At 36.5% G+C, this 22286-nt stretch overlaps 1 protein-coding gene across 2 annotated transcripts in view; it reads left to right on the top strand.

The window, feature by feature from the left end:
* Positions 1–22286, top strand: part of DGKB (diacylglycerol kinase beta) — an 804553-nt gene that overhangs the window by 240135 nt on the left and 542132 nt on the right. For both annotated transcript variants that reach the window (XM_065939288.1, XM_065939287.1), the window contains exons 10-12: positions 539–627; positions 709–825; positions 12859–12957. In XM_065939288.1, coding sequence (XP_065795360.1) covers positions 539–627; positions 709–825; positions 12859–12957 — 305 coding nt within the window. The remainder of the gene's footprint in view (positions 1–538; positions 628–708; positions 826–12858; positions 12958–22286) is intronic.

The following is a 22286-nucleotide window of genomic DNA, read 5'->3' as shown; positions in this document are numbered from 1 at the left end:
CTATGAAGGATGAAGTTTAACTGAAGGCCTGGCATGTATGAGGAAATCTATTCTCTGGAAATAGACTAACCAGCTATTTAAGATTTAGATAAATCAATAGACAAAACAGCACAAACTCATGGGCTTTTTTACTCCCATGCCTGCCAGCTGCTCTCATGCCTATACTCTGTAAAATATAGATCTTTTCTGTCTAACAAATGACACCAAGCCATTTGGCAGTCATCAATTTGTCTTTAATATTTTTGTCATCTGGGAATTATTGTGAAAAATTTGAGTAAGGCCTGATTTAATTAAGCATTTCCTGCTATGCCATGATAGAAGAGTCTTGGTTTTTCACATGCATAATATTTCCTGTACTAATTGGCCCTTTGTATTCCATGGTAAAAACAGTAGACTTGGACTTTTTCTTGATGTCGCTGATTGGATTGATTAGGGAGCAGAGGCTATGAAACAAGTTTCTGTTAACGTCATTCTTTCTCCGTAAAATTGCGGTCTGGGCCAGGATGAGCTCTGAATTTGCGTGCATGTTTTCTTGCAGTTTGCAAGTACACAGTCCATGAGCGCTGCGTGGCTAGAGCGCCTCCTTCGTGTATCAAGACCTACGTGAAGTCCAAGAAGAACGCTGATGTGAGTGGTGGCCCTGCTGGCGTTTGGGGTGCGTGGTTTCTGGATGCTGCTTCTCACTGCAGTGCTCTCGCTCTGTTCTAGGTGATGCATCACTACTGGGTTGAAGGCAACTGCCCAACCAGGTGTGACAAGTGCCACAAAGCCGTCAAATGTTACCAGGGCTTGACGGGGCTGCATTGCGTTTGGTGTCAGATCACAGTGAGTGACATCGGAGGATATGTCTCTGCCATTCACTCTTGACGAAGACGCTGTTCCCCATGCTCTCTGATGAGTCTTAGAAGGCCATCTTGAATTTCAGACTAAGTCCAAGTTAGCATAGCATAACAGGAGCCTCTCATCCCATGTGTGGCTCCCAAGGGGATAAAGGTCAGAGTCAAATTTGACCTCAGAGGGTCCAGAATTTTAGAGCTAGCCTTAGAGATAGTGTCATCATGATGCTTTCCAATTGTGCTCTGTGAAATTGCAGAAAGGTAACAAACAAGGCCGGTGGCTGTGGGTGGGCAGTGAGCTTGGAATATTGGCTGGGTAGAGCTCAGCTACCCTCTGCCCTGAAACTCTGTTTTGGTAGAGTTTTGTATTCTACGTATTCTATATTTATTTCAATCATGGGATCTATTAGGCTTAAAAAGGGTAGAGCCATGAATAATGTGATCCAAAGACTTAATTTTATAGGGAAGGTATTAAGACCAAGAAAATTTAAGCAAATCATTAATGACCACATGGCTAAATAGAGATGCAAGCATGTCCATATTTTAGTTCTTGATGATTCTAAGAACTCACTTAACCCTTCTTTACAATGTGTTGTTGCCTTGCTCCTTTAGTTAAGCCATAAATTGAGGGATACAGGTATGGATGTAAATGCTAACCATTAATGGCTTTGACAATGAAGAAGAGGTTACTTGGTCTTTCCTGGGATATCTTTGCATTCTCCCTGGGTTGCATAATTGAAAAAGCTGCTTCACATAACTTCTGGGATAAACACATTTGTTAGGTGGCACCTCTAGTATTTCATGTTGTATTTCTGGAAATTAATTAGACTGCACATTTTTAAGAATAACCATTTTTTACCATTTAGTACAAAAAAATTTTGGGGGCTGAATTTTTCCCACACTGACTGTTTTCTCTTTACACCTGGTGTATGAGCCATCTTATTTATAGGACAAATTGTTCTTGCATTGTGGGAATTAAACAGTAGAGAGCAGTGTATCAGTTAAGCAAATAAATTTCTGTGTAATGTCCCTGAGCACTCCTCCCCAACACACACACCATTTAAAAGTTTTCTTAAGTACACATACACGCACACATACACACAGGATAATGAGAAAAATAAGCTGTGACTTGTATTTCAAAAGTACAATTAAGTACTTTTTTTTAAATGAACACATTTTCTTCAATCATTTTCAGCTATTACTCAGTTAAATTATATTTACATTTGAAATTTCCTCAATTATGAAAGACAGTTTTAGTTTTTGAAGTGATTGGGTATTATAATAAAATGTCTAACACTGATTTAAACTATACATGTGAATTACTTAAACATGTTGATTTCTCAGTTTTAAGAAAACCATAACTATTTTATTTCTTAAAAACCTTGTGCTCATTAAAATATTAGTTTTCTTTTCTAAGCATCTGTAAAAAATTTTGTTTCAGATGTTAAATAACTCTATTCCTCTTATTTTTCCCATGGAGAACATCTTTTGTTAGTTATATCTTTATTTTACCATCAACTGAAGTTGGAGAATATCAGAATTTGTTTCTCCTTTTTATTTCAAGTTATGTTCCATCCTTCATACATTTCAAATGTGTTATTTTCTTTCCCATTTTTAATTTCTTTTTTTTATTGGAGTATAGTTGCGTTACAATGTTGTGTTAGTAGTTTCTGCTGTACATCAAAGTGAATCAGCTCCATGTATATGTATAGTCCCTCTTTTTTGGGTTTCTTTTTCATTTACATCAGCACAGAGCTGAGTAGAGTCCCCTGTTCTATGCAGTTGGTTATCATTAGTTGCCTATTTTATGCATAATAGTGTATATATGTCAATTCCTATCTCCCGATCCATCCCACCTACCCTTTCCTTTTTGGTATCCATACATTTGTTCTCTATGTCTGTCTCTATTTCTACTTTGCAAATAAGTCCATCAGTACCACTTTCTAGGTTCCATGTATTCATGTTCATATATGACATTTGGTTCTCTCTTTCTGACTTATTTTAGTCTGTATGACAGTCTCCAGGTTCATCCATGTCTTGACTATGGCACAGTTTCATTCCTTTTTATTCCATTGTATGCATGGACCACATCTTCTTTACACACTCCCCTGTTGATAGACATTTAGGTTGCTTCCATGTCCTGGCTATTGTAAATAGTGCTGCAGTGAACATTGCAGTATTTTTTTTTTAATTATGTATTTAAAATTTGAACAGTATAAAGTTACACACTGCCTCCTTTCCTGATACAAAAGCTTTTAGAGATTTTAAGTTTCTTTATTTGGCTCCTCTTCTCTTTCCCCGATTTAATATCTTCTGCCTTTTTCATTCTATGGGAATTACTCTCCTCAGAGTTACCATTGCTAATAGTGTCTTATTGATAATCAACGGATCTTGAAATGTTTTTTCTTGTTTTATATTCCATTTTGCTTTTCTTGTTTTCTTTCTTTTCTTTCAGTGGTTCTGACACTGAAAATTTACATTTCTAGCCCTGTCAATCTCCAGTTATACACTTATTTTTTGTCTTGATCGTGGTCCTAGTCTTATAAGAAATTAGGCCTTTCCTTTCATAGGAAAGAAGACTCTGTGTCTGAATAAACTCTGCTTTTATAATCTGAGGATTTCAGGTCCAATTCAGTTCAGACAACATGCCCCTAACATCTTACTCTCAAGGTCAAGGTGTACCTGGAGGTGATTCTTTTGTCACTACAACAAAGCACAATATAAGCTATAAATGTCTTCAAATCCCACCTTCTACTCAGAGCAAGGGCTAACAGGGAGCCCTGAAAGGCTTAATGCAGAGTCAGAGAGAAATGGGGCCTCTCAGGGTGCTTCTTAGCTTACTGAACTCTCCCAAGACTGGAGGCTTCTGGCTAAGTTCAGCTATAAACCATGATCTCCAGGGTTTCTGTGAGTGTTTGGCTCATGAAACAAAACTCAAAAAATTTTTTAAAAGTTCTCATGTTTCCAGAAGAAAGAAAAAAAAAAACAAATATATATATATATATAAAACACCTTCTTATAAGTAGCTTCAGCCTCTGTGTTCTTTTGGATTTTTAATGTTAAGCAACTATAAGAATATATTTATTAATTTGTTGATTTTCTGCCTAGGTTAAATAGAAGATATCTACCTCAGACCATTTCTATATTTAATATGAGCTATATTTTGTTTTTGAACTATTGTACGAAGATTTCAGCCTAAAGTTGATCTGGTCTTGACTGACACACTCCTGATTGCCTTTATTAAAAAAAAATTATTTATGTATTTCACTGCACTGACTCTTAGTTGTGGCTCATGGGTTGTTTACTTGCAGCACATGTGATCTAGTTCTCTGACCAGGGGTTGGACCAGGGGCTTCCCGCCTTGAGAACATAGAGTCTTGGCCACTGGACCACCAGGGAAGTCCCCTGATTGCCTTTAAACAAACTGAATCTACTTTCCTATGTCTTTATGCTTCTCTGAAAGTGCTATAAATATAGTAAAGAGCTAGCAGAAGGTGTGAATGTGATGGGATATGTACCGTCAAAGCTGAGTATTAGGAAGGCCTATCTGAATGGAGTCTGTATGGAATAGATTGTAGAGAGAAACAAAGAGAATGAAACCTGGTTTTATTTCAGGGGTTTTACAAATGCTATCACTTCCTTTAAACATGGGACTTTTGGCAATTGCTTGAGTCTTAATTTAGTCTTAAGTTAGACTGACCATATTCCTATAAGTGTCTCTGTTCAACAACTAGGGCAGTAGTTGTATCATCTTGGGCAAAGTTATACCAGCTTTGGCCAGTTTCCTAATTGTCAAAATGGATATAATAATACCTATCTTGTAAGATTTTTCTAAACACTAAATAAATTTAAAAAAATCTGTGTAAGTATGTTTAGTGCAGAGACTCATACATAATAATGCTTGCGTGTGTGCTGAATCAATTCAGCTGTGTCTGACTCTTTGCGACCCCACGGATGGTAGCCCACAAGGATCCTCTGTCCATGGAATTCTTCCGGCAACAATGCCGGAGTGGGTTGCCATTTCCTTCCCCAGGGGATATTCCTGACCCAGGGATCAAACCCGGGTCTCTCAGGTCTCCTGCACTGGCAGCATGTTCGTTACTTCTCACTCCACCTGGGAAGCCCATGGTCGTGCTTAGTGATCGGCAATTACTTTCACAGTGAAGGCTAGGTGAAATGTCATGTGTGTGTGCATGTGTGTGTGTGCGTGCTCAGTCGTGTCTGACTCTTTGCGACCCCATGGACTGTGGCCAACCACACTCTTCTGTCCATGGAATTCTTCCGGCAAGAGTACTAGAGTGGGTTGCCATGTCCTCTTCCAGGGGAGTCTTCTCAATCCAGGGACTGAGCCCACGTGCCTTGCGTATCTTGCATTGGCAGGCAGATTCTTTACCAGTAGTACCAGCTGGGAAGCCCAGGTAAATTGTCATATGGGGGCACAAAACCCAACCTCTGGCTCACAGAGGGTCCTCCATGAATGCTACTCAAACCACCTCTCTTCCTTCTGGAAGGATCTCTAATTTCCCAGTCTAAGAATAACACCTGCATGTTCTAAAAGCATCCAGAAACATGTGGTCCTGAATCTCACCAAAGCCTAGACTAAGCTGATTTATTTATATTCACAAACTCTCTTCTATGAAACATAGTAACATCATGCTTGCGATGATTGGAAATAGAGCTGGAAGTCAATCTCTTATCCCTGTCTTTCACCTCTCTCTCATATATTCAACCTATCACTGAGCCTCTAAGTTTCCTCCTTAAAATATCTCTCTCAGATTTGGTTTTTGTCTTCACCATTCACAGCCTAAGTGCAAGCTCTTAGCACCTCTTAACTAGATTAGAGTCAGAAATCTTGGCTTACCTCCCTAACAGAAGGTACTTTTCCTATAACACAGGCTGCAAACCACCTCCAGAATCAACTTCTGAAAATACTGTTTTGTTATCATATGCCACCTTTGGCAACCCATAATAGTTCTGTGAAAATAAATGCAGTCCTCACCTCTTCCTACCTCAACCTGGTTTTCATTTCCCCAAATATGAGGACCAAGCCTAAGCACCTGATGTATGTAACATTCCCCTTCATGCCGAGGCCCTCCTTTAAGTTGAGCATGTCTATGGACAGTTCTCAGGGAAAGCCATGCTTCACCCATGTTATTTAGCTCACTTTGCTTTATTTTATTTTTTAGTATTGTTAAAATTTTTATTTATTTAATTTTCTGTGTTTTGGGTCTTGATTGCCACATGTGGGCTTCCTCTAGTTGCAGCAAGTGAAGGCTACTCTCTAGTTGTCATCTTCGGGCGTCTCACTGCAGTGGCTTTTCTTGTTGCAGAGCACAGGCGCTAGGATGAGTGGACTTAAGTAGTTATGGCACATGGGCTTAGTTGCCCCATGGCACGTGGGATCTTCCTGAACCAGGGATTAAACCCGTGTCCCCTGCATTGGTGGATTTTAACCACTGGACCACCAGGGAAGTCCCTTGCTCACTCTGTGATTGTCCTGAATGCACCCACCTCAAATTCTAACTACACTTCAAGAGCCAAATTAAGTTCCATATTTCCCTTGAGATTCTCCTTGACACTATATGTTTACTTTTCCTGAATACTTTCTAAGCTTTTATTCCACACCAAAAGAAGACTGAGAGGCTGTCTAGAACTGTCATGTCTGCATGCTGACATTGTCTACACTGCTCGACCACAGTCTTATCCAGCTCCAGATCCAGTATACACCTTTGGATCACCCTCATCACCCTAAATCTTGATTCAGTGCTGAATATAGAGGATATCCTCAACAGGTATCCTATTCTTACTGCTAAATAGTGAATTTTAAATGTATGACTTAAATTGTTTTTTTTTAAAAAAATCCTATAATCCTCAAATATACATCAGATATACAAGTATGTGTATACAAATATTTAAAGATTAAAAAAAAGTGTTAGTTGCTCAGTAGCATCCGACTCTTTGCAACCCCAGGGACTGTAGACTGCAAGGCCCTTTTATCCATGGAATTCTCCAGGGATGAGCACTGGAGTAGATAGCCATTTTCTTCTCCAGGGGATCTTCCCAACCCAAGGATCAAACCCCGGGTCTTACACACTACAGGCAGATTTTTTACAGTCTGAGACACCAGAGGAAACACCCCTTTTTATTCAGAATCTGTGGATTCTTGATGTTACAAAATTTTGCCATCATATAGATAGAAAGTTAGGCTCTTAGAACTGAGTTTTATCACCTTTTGTTAAGTCTCACCGCTTAAAAATAAAGACAGGAAAATCCTAAAAAAGAACAATATAAACTGCCTTCTGACATTTAGGCAATCGTTTCCCAGTGCTTTGTAATTCAATCAGCTGGGCTGAATGTCCTTATTGCTTCCTTTTTCCTCCTCTTGCTGACATTCTCTGATCCTTGAGATATCACTGTTTAATCACTGTTATTAGAGAGATGCAAATCCAAACTACAGAGAGGTATCCCGTCACATGGGTCAGAATGACCATCATCAAAAATCTACAAACAATAAATCCTGTAAAGGGTATGGAGAAAAGGGGCCTTCTTGTACTGCTGATGGGAATGCAAATTGATACAGCCACTATGAAGAACAGTATGGAAATTCCTCCAAAATCTATTAATAAAACTACCATATACCATATACCATATACCATACCAGAAATCCTACTACTAGGCATATACCCTGAGGAGACCAGAAGAGCTAAGACATGGACACAATCTAGATGTGAATCGACAGATGAATGGATAAAGACGTTATGGTACATACACACAGTGGAATATTACTCAGCTATAAAAAGAAATGCATTCGAGTTGGTTGTAATGAGGTGGACAGACCTAGGACCTATTAAACAGGGTGAAGTAAATCATACAGTGAAATAGAAATATCATTTATTAATGCATATATATGGAATCTAGAAAGATGGGACTGAAGACCCTATCTACAGGGCAACAGTGGCGAGGCAGACATAGAGAACAGACTTTTGGACACAGTAGGGGCGGGAGAAGGTGGGATGGTTTGAGAGAGCAGCATTGAAATGATACATTACCATATGTGAAATAGACAGCCAGTGGGAATTGTCTGTGTGACACGGGGAACCCAAAGCTGGTGCTCTGTGGCAGCCTAGCTGGGTGGGGTGGGGAGGGGGACAGAAGGGAGGTTAGGACGGAGGGGCATATGTAGCTATAACTGACTCTTGTTGATATATGGCAGAAACCATCACAATATTGTAATCATTCTTCAATCAAAAATAAAATATATATATATTTTAAAAAAGATCTCTCTTTATACCTGTTGATTTCTACCATGAAAGCATTCTCTTGACATTCTATTAAAATAGGCTGTCATTTGCTCCTGGTTGTGGTTAAACGTCCATGGTCAGGCAGGACTCACAGTATCGGTAGTTGATACTTTTCATTTGAGCTTGGCAAAAGCAAGCCTATATTGTGGCTATAGATTATTGACTCTTGGTATCATGTAGGACTACTATTTCTTTTAAAATAGTCGACTCCTAACAATGTTTAAAGGTTTCCAATGACTTTACAATAGAAAGATTCAGGCCTTAGCAAATGCCAGCATTAATGCAGCACCTGAAATTGAAAAATGTCAGAGATAAAAATACATACAAATCAACAAATATTTCTCTAAGTTGGTCACTTTACATTTCTGCAGAAAACTATTTCTTCTTTCTTCCAAATTCTTATAGAAATTTATTTTCTATTTTCATTCCTTGCTTTTTAGATTCTGTTTTCTTCTCAACGCAACACCTTCACTCTTTTCTCAACTCCATCCCATAAACGCATATACATATACACACATACACACAAACTTATTCACACATTTTCTTTTTCTTCCTAAATTGAGACAGCTTTTTTTCCAATAAACATAGATCTGGCTCTAAATTAAGTGCTATTAGAAATGTTGTAAACTCTGAAATTATTTCCAAGTGTTTAATTCACTTCCAGAAATAGCTGGTTTATATTTTATGAATTTTCTAGCTATAATGCCAATTCCCTTACACAGAAATGGAAGTTTCTGTACATATAATAAAATATGACCTGATGATTTCTATGCCTTACTCTAAAAATGCAAAGGTAACTGTGAACAAAAATAAAAACACTGTTTAAAAGGTAACAATTTCTTTACTCTGGGGCTCCACTGGCCAATCCATTTAAGAGACAGGACTCATCAATGTTCTATTTTATTGCTTTTCTTAATGAGGCCTTTTCTGTTTTGCTGATTTACAATCTGGGTTATCTTTAAGACAATTGTCAGACTTCAGAATCTTACTGTCACTGAGAAGGACTCAGCTTTGACTTTTTTTTCCTGTAAAATGGCATGGTGATGAGTTTAAGCAACTTGTTATTATTACTGATCAAACTCACTTTATTCCTTTTTGCATTTTTATTTAAAACATATCATGCTATGCTAAGTCACTTCAGTCGTGTCCGACTCTGTGCGACCCCATGGACAGCAGCCCACCAGGCTCCTCTGCCCACAGGATTCTCTAGCCAGCAATACTGGAGTGGGTTGCCATTTCCTTCACCAAAACATGTCATACATACAGAAAATTATAAATATACCAGGGAGAGAGCTCAATGAATTTTGCACATGAACACTATGTGTAGCTAACACCTGATGGAGAAACAAAATATTACCAGTAACCTAAGATACTTTTAGGGGCTAGTGGCTTTTAAATTCCATTATATGGTTTCTATTTTGTTGATATTTTCTATTTTTTAATAGACTTCATTTGTTGCAAAGTTTTAATTTCACAGCAAAAATGATGTACACTTTTAATCTTGATAGTCTTGGGAACCATAAGCATTTTCTCATTGTCCTTCATATTTTATAGTTTGTCTTCAAGTATGTTTATGAACAATATGGTCAGTGCAGTAGACCTGCTATACACATTGTGGAAAAATCAGTATTTTCCAATGTGGTGTCCTCAGCTTTGATACTTCCAGCTACAAATAATGTCATGATGTTGATGGACACCCACACATATTTAGCAGCTGCCAGATTCCAGTCTTAAGAGAAGTGTAAGGTACCTTGCACGTTACTAGTTAATACAGCCTTCTTGAGGAGGAGAATTTTCTTGCACTGTGTCTTCCTGTTTCACTGATGATGATATGGTTACTGACATCTTTGTAGATCCTGCCATATGCTTATATTCCTGCAAGACTCTGCCCCATAGCCACCCGGACCACATGACAATCAAACTGGGCAGTGCCATGCTGATTTTATTTAGCTCTGCAGGGAAGACAGAGCATCCCAGGTGATGCTAGTGGTAAAGAACCCACTTGCCAATGCAGGAGACATAAGAGATGTGGGTTTGATCTCTGGATTGGGAAGAATCCATGGAGGAGGGCATGGAAACCCACTGCAGTATTCTTGCCTGGACAGAATCCCCATGGACAGAAGAGCCTGGCGGGCTACAGTCCATGGGGTTGCAAAGAGTCAAACATGACTGAAGTGACTTAGCACGCAGCACACAGGCAGGGAGCAGTGTTTCGTAGGACCCGTTCCAGTACCTGTGCTCTGAAACCCTCAAACCTCAATGTGAAGAGGTACTCCGTATATTCTGTTTGGCTTATCAACTTTGCAATTCTTTCTGAGTGCTCAGTTCCTTTTTTTGTTTTGCTGGAAAACTAGCTTAAATACCAAAAAGCTGTCATTAAATTCATTTTATTTTTGTTGTTTTTTTATTACATCTGGCAACCCTCAAATAACTATGTAGAGAGGTTAGTCATCCCTGCCCATATCAGTTGCAGATTGTTAGAAATCCATGGGATGGAGGCTAAGCTTGTGTAGGTGGTCAGTGCTGGCAAGATCTCAGTGCCCTGTCACTATCCTTCAGAGTTGCATGTAAAACTTAAGTCACTGCAAGCAAGTGTGAAAATTCAGCTTTCTCTCACTCTATGCACACAGAAATTTTGTCTTAGAGTCTTGCATTGTCCGTTTTAAATAGTGCAGGATTGAAAAGCAGAAGTTTTTTCTCTGTGACACCACAGTACAAAAGAGCCTTCGAGACACACAGCTTGTCTTTGATTTTTGGTTCAGTTTTCATAGCAATTGGTACATTCCATTCCAAGGGCTACCATAACGAAACAGTACAAAATGAGAGCAGAAAGTTATCCTTTCATAGTTCTAGAGGCTAGAAACCCAAGATCAAGATGTTAGCGGGCCATGCGCCCTCTGAAGGCTGTAGTGAAGAACCCACCGTCACCTTCTCCTGATTCTGAGAGTGGCCCCCAATCATTGGTGGCCCTTACTTAGCCTTTGGCTCCATCACCAAATCCCTGCTTCTGTTGTCACATGACCTCTTCCCTCCATGTCTGTCTCTTTATATCCAGATGTCTCTCATCTCATAAGAAAGTCGGTCATTGGATTAAACTCCAAGCTATTTCAGTATAACTTCAACTGAACTTGAATATGCCTACAAAGATTTTATTTCTCAATGAGTTCATATTGTACAGGTACTAGAATTCAGGACATTAATTGGGGAAATCCCCAATTTAACCTGTAACACTTGGTAATCTGTTTGGTCTGAATCCCAAATTTCAGGGTCATGATTTATTCTGAGAAGATTGATGAAGTCTAATATATTAATAATATATTTAAACCAGTCACTAATTTTATTTTGTGGAAACTATGCATTTTCATTTACCAGATGATTGCCTGTTAATTTAGTTGTATTTTGCGTATGGCTTCAAGTGCTTCTTTATCTTGAATACCCCTTGCCTCTTGACAAAGCAATGCTTGGTAAGATGAAGCCACTTTTTTAATAAGGAGTTTACGTGTCACTGAGAAGCAAAACTGCTAATTATGGATGAATGTGTAAAGGTATTTTTATTTCATGTAATGTGGCCTAGTGTGAGTTAATTACAGTACAAGTAGCCTTAATTCCAAGGCAGGGCGTTACCATGATAGATGTTTTAGATCCAAGAACAACAGAAATACGCCTTCAGTAGGGAACTACTCAGGTGAGCTATTATTGCCAGCGGCACGTCTACTCTCATTAGACTCCCGTGCTTGGTTGGTAATGAACCGCTACAAAGGTAGGCTTGCGCTGGAAATTAATGTAACCGAGATTTAAATGGGGTGGCTTTTGGTTCAGAACTGAAAAATAAGTCAGCTCCTTTTTGTTTCTGAACAAAACATGTTATATTATTAACATCTGTCATTTTTTTAAAATCATGACTGTTTCATATTACATTGATAGGGAGTAGGGGATAAAGGTGTCCATAGGTGCCTTTAAACAACTATTACCTTAACAATTCTATATGGCTCCAATCAGAATTATCACCTCAATTAAAAAAAAATCACTTATTTAATATACCATATTATAATACCTTAATTTCAACTTGTGGCCAGGTTTGGTAAAAATATTGGTTTAAATTCATCCATGTTGAAAAGTAAATTACACTTATGATTATACACTTACTTAATGTAGAGCTGATAAATACAATATAAAGATAAATTTTGATAATCATAATCATCTTCTTATATTTATATCCTGCTCCTACTGAGATGAATCTCTGGTTGCATTTACATATTGAATTAGAAAGTTAAAACTAATGATGGGATCAATTATGCCCCATACTGAGCTGTGCACTTTGGAATGACTTTGAGAAAACAGGAGGGTCAAAAAAAAAAAGGCAGCCACAGTGCACAGTGGTTTCAAGATTATGCTAACAGATAAGCGTAGGAAGGATTGTAATGGATGATAATGTGTGTTTGTCAAAGAAATCAGGCTTTTCAGGGGAAAAACCTAAAGGGCATTTCTAACTTAAGCATTTCTGAGAATTAGAAAATATATAGGCTGGGTCACGGAAGTCGCTGCGCAGTTTATTTAAGGCAGACTGTATAAGAACAGATGTCATAGGAGTCCCTTTATGATCCTGTTTGTTTGTTCTTGTAATTCTTTAAACGTATTTGCTGCATCTCAGGTGAAGTAGGATCTGCTTCATGTTTGCTGTTGTTATGCAAAATGATAGTTTCCTCTTTCTCCTTCCCTAGCTGCATAATAAATGTGCTTCTCATCTGAAACCTGAATGTGACTGCGGACCTTTGAAGGACCATATTTTGCCACCCACCACAATCTGTCCAGTGGTACTGGTGAGTTTTTCCTTCTCATCATTCTGCTGTAACTTGGGATTTCTGTAACTAACCGGTGCACTCTGCCACTTGATGCTTTCAGAGGTCGTTTTCCATTGATCAAGGCAGAACTCAGTAGACCTAAAATACCTCCTTACTTCAGAGAAGACCTCTTTGCCCACTATATTTCCTTTTGCCTTCATGGCACAATAAACTTATCAGTAAGGTATGCTCTAACTGAAGCTGACTCAGGTTTTATCACTCAGTCATGTTGTACTTACCAGAAATTGTATAGGCAGAACACTTCCACATTTTACATGTTTTATAGATTGAGCTTCCCAGAATAATGAAGTTATTCTTATGGGCAGTTTTGCTGGAGATGCACATTATATATCTGCAAGTGGGAAGTCCCTCACCTAAGTCAGAGGCTACTTAGAATGAGGACACACACCTGGAAGAGAGTTCTGCACTGCCACGAGGTGTATTTTATCTTTTATTAGTGAACAATAAATTTAACTACCTGCAAAACAGTTACTTGATTCAAAATATACAAGCAAAAAAATGCTTAAGTAAGATAACCTTGATAAGAGCAAATCCTGATAGAGAAGCAGCTATTCATTCAAAGATAATATTCACATTACCTTTCAAAATCCAAATTGTTTCTAAAGTGAAGCAGTTATTTTACAAAACAAACCATTTTATATCCATAATGCAGTTCTCATTTCTTTTTTTAAACAACATGGAAATTAACTAGCTGGAACTTCAGTTTGATGTAAAAAAATACAACAACTAAGAAATGTTAGACAAATACTTTTCTAAAGGTCAACTTAGAAATTAATCAAATTACTCAATTTGCACCCACTTATGATTCATTTTGTAATTATCTGTAAAATACTGGATGTATTTAAATGCCTTTATTTAAAAAAAATTAAAAACTCTTTATTTTCTCAAACTGCAAAGAAAAAGCAGAAGAAAATACCTCCATGTTGCTGAGGATAGCAATAACCAATTCTAAATTTCCCTTCATCGTGTAAGAATTATTAGACATCCCGTAGTAAATAAGATTAATTAAAATTAATGAGAGCCATATTAAATTTTTTTATTATTTTATAGTATTTTCTTAAAGAGAAAGAACTTGTAGAATTTTTATATATTTGCATTTAAAAAAATATACAGTAATTTGTACTGGTTTAGATACACTCTTAATCTCAGATTTTAACTCTTAAGAAAAAAATCTATTACGTCATTCTATTATCCAGCTATCTGTGTAAAACCCTACTAAATTCAGTGAGCCAGGGGACTATTTCTATGACCTACTTATGTCAGCCTCTCGTCTTATAAGCTCACGAATGAGCTAGATTCTTTTATTATCCCATCCTTCTTTTCTTTGAAAGAATCAAAGGTAAAGAACATGTGTTGAATAAATGGTTTTGTCTTGAACAATCTTGTAGACTCTTTCGTTGCTTTTGTAGACACTTTTGATTCTGAAGATTTATTTTCTCATTAAATCTTCCTAAGGGTTTTTTTTTTCTTTATCATGATTTGTATCTCAGCATTTGCTGTATTCTCAGTTTCTTGGTACTAACTGAAGTGTTAGGCACTGTTAACCACCTCATCCTTCATGAACATCTACCTTCCTTGACTCCCATTATCCCACCCTCTCCTGATTCTTCTTGTGTTTCTCTGGATACTTGCTTTTTATATCTTTCCTGGTTTTCAAGAGTTCAACCTGCCCTGTGTTGGTTCCCATCCATATGCCCTACCCTCATTCGCATGCCATGGCTTTCTGCTCTTAACACTCTTCCCAGTGAGATCTTGCTTATTCATTTATTTCATTATTGTGTTAATTTATATTAAGTTCAACCTCCACTTATGAGTCTCAAGTGCTTCAACTTGGAGGTTTCATGTTGTTTACATGCATGATATATTATTATAAGTAATAACAGTAACTCCTACTTATTGAGCACATATATTATACCAGCTGCTATGTTAAATATCTTAGTCCATTCAGAAAGTGTTTATTGTTTAGTATGTGCCCAATAGTATTAACAGTGGAAAGAAGCCCAAATAAAATCTTTACCTTCATAAAGTTTTCATTCCAGTGGGGTGAAATAGGCAATAAGCAAAGCAATAAGTAAGTTATTTAGTACTTGTTTGTGCCTCAGACGGTAAAGAATCTACCTTCCATGTGGGAGACCCAAGTTCAATCCCTGGGTGGGAAAGATCCCCTGAAGAAGGGAATGGCAACCCACTCCAGCATTCTTGCCTGGAAAATTCCATGGACAGAGGAGCCTGGAGGGCTATAGTCCGTGGGGTCACAAAGAATTGGGCATGACTGAGCAACAGACACTTTCGATTTTATATTAAATTACTGGTGGTATTTAAAGTTGAAAGGACAAAATTAAAGTGGGAAAAGAAAAGGAATGTTGGAACTGCAATTATAAGAGAGCAAGTTAAGAGTTCAAGGAAAATATTACGAGTTCAAGGAAACAGTAGGGCGAAGAGTTGAGGAATGTGAGAGAGTTGCTCTTGTGGCTCTCTGGGGACAGATCTCTGTAGACAGAGGAGTCAGCGAGGAGGAGGAGCACAGACTCAACAGGAGAAGCCTGACATATCTGAAGAGCATCAGAGACATCAATGCCTGGGTCTGTTTTGCAGGGCAAATAATAGTAGAGAAGTTCAAATATGTCTTAAGATTTTCATATGCATAGGACAATTTAGGCTATTCTAAGGTCTTTAGCCTTTACTGTGAAAGAAATTGAAGTCAGACCAGAAGAGGGAATGATCTGACTTATATATTTAAAAGAACATCAGTCTAACTGGTGTGTTTAGGGGCTAACAGTGGGAAAAGGAAAGGATGCCTAGATTTTCTTTAGAAAAGTAGGAAGCTGGCTCATTGCTGAGAGCAGGGTGGTTGGAGAGTTTTGCAGATCAGGAAGAAATTAGACAACAGTCACTTGGAGAATGGGAGCTATGTGGATCAAGGAAATACCAGATGATTGCCAGGGAATAAGGAATAGTCTTGGGCTAATAATAGTGAATTTAGAACAAGGTCAGTAAACTTGAATGGGTACATTTCTCTGGTGATATTCAGTCTTATTTCTCCAGTTATATTCTAACTTTAGGAGCAGAATAGTCGTGGGTCAGCTTTAATGAGACTGTGTTTTATCCAATATGACCAAAGGAGAGGGAAGCAAAAGACTCGAGAGTGTGTGCAAGCGAGTGATTGTAGGGATTGGTTGTGGAATTTAAACTGGGAAACGAGGGAGCTAAGGACATGGAGAGTAATATACAGTAAGGGGTGTTAGCAAAATACATTTGTGGATTGCAGTGGGATCAAAGGTTGTTGAAATCAACCTTAGTAGTGTCAAGTTACAAGAATGAGTGAGATAACAATTGAGATTATGGAGGGGTTGCAGTTATTGATGATGATAGGTATGAATTAATTTAAACATCACAGTGATGCCAAAAAGTAAATATTGTAACTTTCTCGATTTTACCTATGAGAAAAGTGAGAAACAGAGATTAAGTAAATTTTCGGTGTCAGATGGCTATGAAGTAGCAGTCCGAGATTGGAACCCAAAAACAATCATTCCAGAGCTTGTACTCTGAGCTCATCATTTCTAGCCTTTCTCCAAGTCCCAAGATAGATCTTCTCCTATTGGCCTTTTCTAGAACCTTCATTCTCCAACCTTCCCAAGCCAGAAGCCTAAGAATTATCATTGGTGCTTCATCTTGAATATCAAATTTATCATCAGGCAGCCTATACTGATGTTCTTACCTCTCTCTTTTGCCTTCAACCCAACTGTAACTCTCATATGTTACTCGCAAATTGTTTTTCAGAATTGTCCTCATGTTAGTAGAATTTTTATAGAATTGCCTCTTCTTTGCATTCTCCACACTGCTTCCTGGATCCACTTTCAAAAACACAATAAAATATTTTCCTACTCAAATATTTTAAAATGCTTAAAATGTTTTTAGTGATTCCTATTTGAGTTACAAACTATCCAGCAAGTAAACAAGGCTCTTTAACTGAATCACTCCACCTAATCCGTTACACACCATCTTACATGCTAGAAATCAAGGATTTGAACTACTTGAAATTCTCTAAGTATATCTGCTCTCCAAAGCCTTTGTGCTTTTGCACAAGTCAATAAATTGGCCTGAATCACTGCCTTGCTAAGTAGAAATTAAAGTTTACTTTCTGATCATGGAATTAGTACTTGATTCTTAAACCCATTAGCTATTTAAATACTAAAACTTTATACAAGTTAATAAAGTTGTTCTGCACACAAAATTGCTTAATATGCTTCAACTGATAGGCTCTGAGGCTTTTCAATTTGTGAACTTTCAATAACTTCCCAGGAATGATTTCACACTGTATCTGCTGCTGGAATTTTTAAACTTTCATTGAAAGAAAATCCTTAGTCCTCACACATAATACAATATTTTTTATCCTCTAATAACAACTTTCTTCTTAAAAAATATAAGTTCTCAGATTCTCATGATCATGTGAGTTTCAAACTCAGTAGCAATGTGGTGATTAACATTATTTATAGCTCATTCTAGAAAATATGGAATGAAGAATTAAAACATAACATTTTATTGAAGCTTTTATCCCTTGTCTTTGACTCTATTGTCAGGAATCAGTTATTTAATGAGCAATGTAAACTCACTACAGATTAGATATCTTACCTCTGTTTGAAACATTTTAATGGCATACTTCTAGGTCAAGGTCAGTAGCAACAGTCTTCTTATATTTTAGAGCATCCCTTCAGGTATTAATTTTATTCATTTATTCTTTAAAATTTCTATACCTTTCTTCTCAGCCCCCAAACTCTCCCAGATACTTATTAGCTTTAATGATTCAATAGATATGTGCTCACCTGTTATGAAGATTAGCCAAGTCAGCATGTTCTTTGCACTGATGACATGCTTTTATAAGCGTACACTAAAAATTACTTCCACAGTTAATTTGTCTTGATAGTGTCTATTTCCATAAAAATATACTAAAGCCAACTACTCTGAAATTAAAATAGAAATGTAATCAATGATTCTGTATATCAAATATAATCATGGATTTCTGGAATTGCAGTTGATTTCTAGCATATTTTGAGTATACTATCAAAAGAAGCTTTACCGTGTAAAAGTTATCTAGGTTCTTTGTGACTGTGTTTATGTATCTCTAATGCTTTCTCGGAGGATTTTCCAGCAAAAAAAATAAAAAATGATTAGAACTATTATCTCTCTACTTCCATATTGAAGATAATTCAGAACTGTTTACAAAGGTAGATTTCTTGAAGGTCTATTCTCATCTCACCTCCAAACAACTGGAAAGTGAATCCAATCCAATCCAATTAGTCAGGACTCTTGATCAGCAGCTTAATTTCTAGAAAAAGCCATTAACCCTTACCAAATTAGAGTCAAAACAGATGTTCTTCCTTTAATGGACTCCATCAAAAATGCATTCCTGATTCTTGTTTTGGATCACACTCAGAAATCTCACGTTCCCAATCCCAATCAAATGTCAATGTAAAAATTGTAATAATTTCATATAAATCATGACCTGATGAGCATGAAAATTGCTCACTCTTTTATGAGTTTTACTCCTAACCCAAGCAGGTCCATGTTGTTTTAGTCCCTCAGAGGTTTGCTTTAGTTATTTTGGACCACTGTGTCATCAACCTACACTGAAAGGCTTTAAAAAAATAATATGAAGCTGCCCCATTGTAACGAAAATGGTATGTTTTTAGAGATGACTTCATTTTCTAACAGAAGTCCCTTTCCACTCTGTTTATCATGGTTTAATAACCTCTGAATGCTATTATTATTATCATGTTTCATCTTCTATCCTTAAGAAGAATAGAGTTAAATTTATACTGACGTTTGACTGTGATGCTGGGTTGTATGTTATTTATTTCCGTGTGCTAATCTATAAGTCTATTGTTATCCATTTCATAAATTTTGTTCACTATAATGGTCTCATTCAGTACTTCTGAAATTATTTTTGAAAGTACAAAATTTTTTTAGGTCCCAAAAATCAATGGAATAGGCCAGATAGAGCCCATCTGATTTTCAGAATAATTTTATAGTGGAAGCTTTAAATTTGATACTTCCCTAGAGCTATGGTCTAGTCTTACATTAATTATAAATTTTATGTATTTTTTTTCTAATGATCAGGCTGAGTGTCTATAATTACATGTGTTTTTATAATATTTTTTCAGTTTGTGTTAGGGTTTTATTCAATTAATTCTGCTCCTGTTAACAAATGAATACTTGAGATGTCTCCTGAGGAAATAGCTTTTTTAACTTATATTTGAACAGCAAAAACATGTCATCATAAAAATCATTTCTATTATATTTAGCTCTGTGATTTAATTTTCTCTTTATAAAATAATTACTTTACATGAGAATTTAAAAGCAAGCTTCTATTCTCTAACTAAGGGGCTAATTATTTAGTAATTTTCTATATCAATGTATATTAGTAAAGTTGATAAAATATGAAGACTATGTAATGTTGATTACTTTAAATCTGGATTTATATTACATATAAATACCAATTCTTCATGTAACTGTTAAGACTATGCCTTTAAATTGTTTTTAAGATCATTGTTGATAAACAATGTATATTATTTTTATTTATAATAGCTGCAGTGCCAGATTCCTCCTGGTTTTTCTTTTCTTTCCTTCTTTCTTCCTTCTTTCCACTGACTTTTATTGAAGTCACCAAAGCTAAAAATTCAGATAAGAACAGTTCTCTTATTTACTGTAATTTTGCCTCTGTTGGGCAAGACAGGCAAGGAGATTACGTATTCCAGTGTGGTAAATATTGACTTACTGGGGCTTTTCAGTGAAGAGAATCTTCATCTATTCTGAGGGTAATTCAAAGAGTAAATGAAAATTTTCTTAAATGTAGGATGCTTGAGCTGAATCTTGAATAAAACAAGGATTTGGCCAGTGAATGCAAAGTGAGCTTTGTACGGATAGTCTCAGAAATAAGAGAGCACAGGGTGAGATCTTGAAACAGCAAAATGTTTATTAAGTTTTATGAATAAATGCGAGGTGTGGAGAGACAGACAAGACAAAGTCTGAGATGGTGAAAAGCCTGACCTTTCTTTTAAGGAAGTGGGCTTTATCCAGTATAAATAAGGGAGTACATGATCTGTGTTTTTGAAAGATAATTCAATTACAGTAAATTTAAAGTAGGGAGCAGAGGAGATATGAGAGTACAGTCACTAGGTTGTGAGGGAAAAAAATCACAAAACACCAATAGAGGAAGAAAATGAGGGAAAGAGGATAGAAGATTATAGCAGAGAACAGAATATTAGGGATTGATTTAATTTCAGGATAAATTAATTTCAGAGGATGGTAAAGTCCATTACGTTGAACCAGAAAATGAGTGTTAGCCCTTTATTATATGAGAACTATGCATTTATTGTATATAACTCATTAAAACAATATGAAATGACTAGAAAAACATTTAAAAGTCTCTAAAAGTTATATAAGAACAATTATTAACATATCAATAGAACCACTACTTAAGTTTACCTGTTGATGTTTAAATGTTTATTTTGGCATTTTTGTAATTAGCCTTGACATATAATGTACTATCCTACTTTAACATATAAACTAACATCACTAAGTGTCTATATATTTCTACATACTGTGTAACATCAATTAATGGTTGTATAATATCTCATTAATTGAAGATATAGTTCAGTTGAAACAGTGTTTATATTTAGCATATTTGCAAGTCTTACTTTGACCTTATAAATAACACTTTAGTGAACATCTTTATGAAGAGTGGCTTCTCCAAGTTGCTCTCTAATCAGAACTACAGAGTATTACTTTTTCCCCAAACATACTTATTTTCTTCTGCAAATGGAACAGATTTCACAGTTGTTTTTTCTGTACTATGAACACACCTCCAAATCAGGAATAGAGGACAGTGATGCATCCTGAAGTCAAACACTAGCTTTACAGTCACAAAGACTCAGACACAGCTGAGTGACTGAACGGAACGGAATTGATTCCTTATTTAAATATTTAAAAGATTGATTAGGTGGGACTATTTTATCTTACTTTTAAACAGACATATTATCAGAATATACTGTTAAGATAGTATTCATTGACAGGAAGTGATAGCAAACAAAGAATATGTTCAGCAACCTGCTTCTTTGGACCAATTGTGGTATGTTCTTCCTGGAACATTTTGTCTTATTGTAATATCCTATATTACCTGAAATTCACCTTTATGAATGCCAACAAAATAAATAATAAAACTTGTTAGCTCGGAGAAAGGAAGGCAAAACTTCTGAGAGAATATATGTTTTAAACATAGTCTTTAGATTTGATTCATATGGTTCCAATTCTACCTTTCTCTTCTTTGCTGTGACTTTGCAATGTGGCCAAGTCATGGTGCTGCTGAGGCAGCAATCTGTTTATCTTTAGGTATAACAGCCTCAGAGAACCATATGTCTCTATTAACTTTTCCTCTTATTCCGGTCTTTCTTACTCCTCCACTATTATAAGAATTCTACTAAATTATGCATTGTAGATATGGTAAGTCTTAAATAGCAGAGAGTATGTTAAATCTTTCCTCCGAGCATGTGTTTACCCCTCAGTGATGTCAGAGGCCTGTTAGGGAGTGGAAGTATCACATACGCTTTCTTTGTCACAGTCCCAGGATTCTGAGTTCTTCCTGTCCCATCTTTCACGTAACCCTAACCAGTCACTGTTAATAGCAGCAACCTCAATACCAAACATCAGCTAATTAAAAGGAGGAGGGAGATATTTGAATTCTCTGTGATTCCGAATGTTAGATATTGAATTCTCATTAACCTTATTTCCTGAACTAGTCAGAGAGTGCACAGAAGTGTAGAGAGTCTGGGAGAGAGGTGTGAACAGTTGGCTAAGGATGTGACTTGCTGCACGTTTTACTTAACATCATTTCAGCTGCTTCATTTTCCACTTACCTCTTTAACCTTAACCACAGTTACTAAAGTCATCTATTTCCTTGAAAATTCTTTATGTAAGGTACCATAGGTTTGTGCCTATGTAATTTTCATTTTTTGTCTAAAGAGTGGAACAAAGCACGTTGTCAGTGCTCAATAAATGTTTCATCAATGTCATTACTTAATATTCATTTAATTAATATTCATTATAGATCAATTCATAATTGTCATCAGAGTAATGATAGGCAAGAACGAATCTCATTTTTTCCCATATTTTGAAAATCTAACTCAGACCCAATTTCACGGTATTATTCATAAAGGAGAACTGCTTTTTTAAATTTATTTTTTACATATATAAAATTAAATTCTGAATGTTCTTATATTTTTTGCCTGTGG

This window comes from Muntiacus reevesi, chromosome 6, assembly GCF_963930625.1.
Source record: "Muntiacus reevesi chromosome 6, mMunRee1.1, whole genome shotgun sequence".
Taxonomy (NCBI): domain Eukaryota; kingdom Metazoa; phylum Chordata; class Mammalia; order Artiodactyla; family Cervidae; genus Muntiacus; species Muntiacus reevesi.
This window is presented reverse-complemented; position numbering and strand designations above follow the sequence as displayed.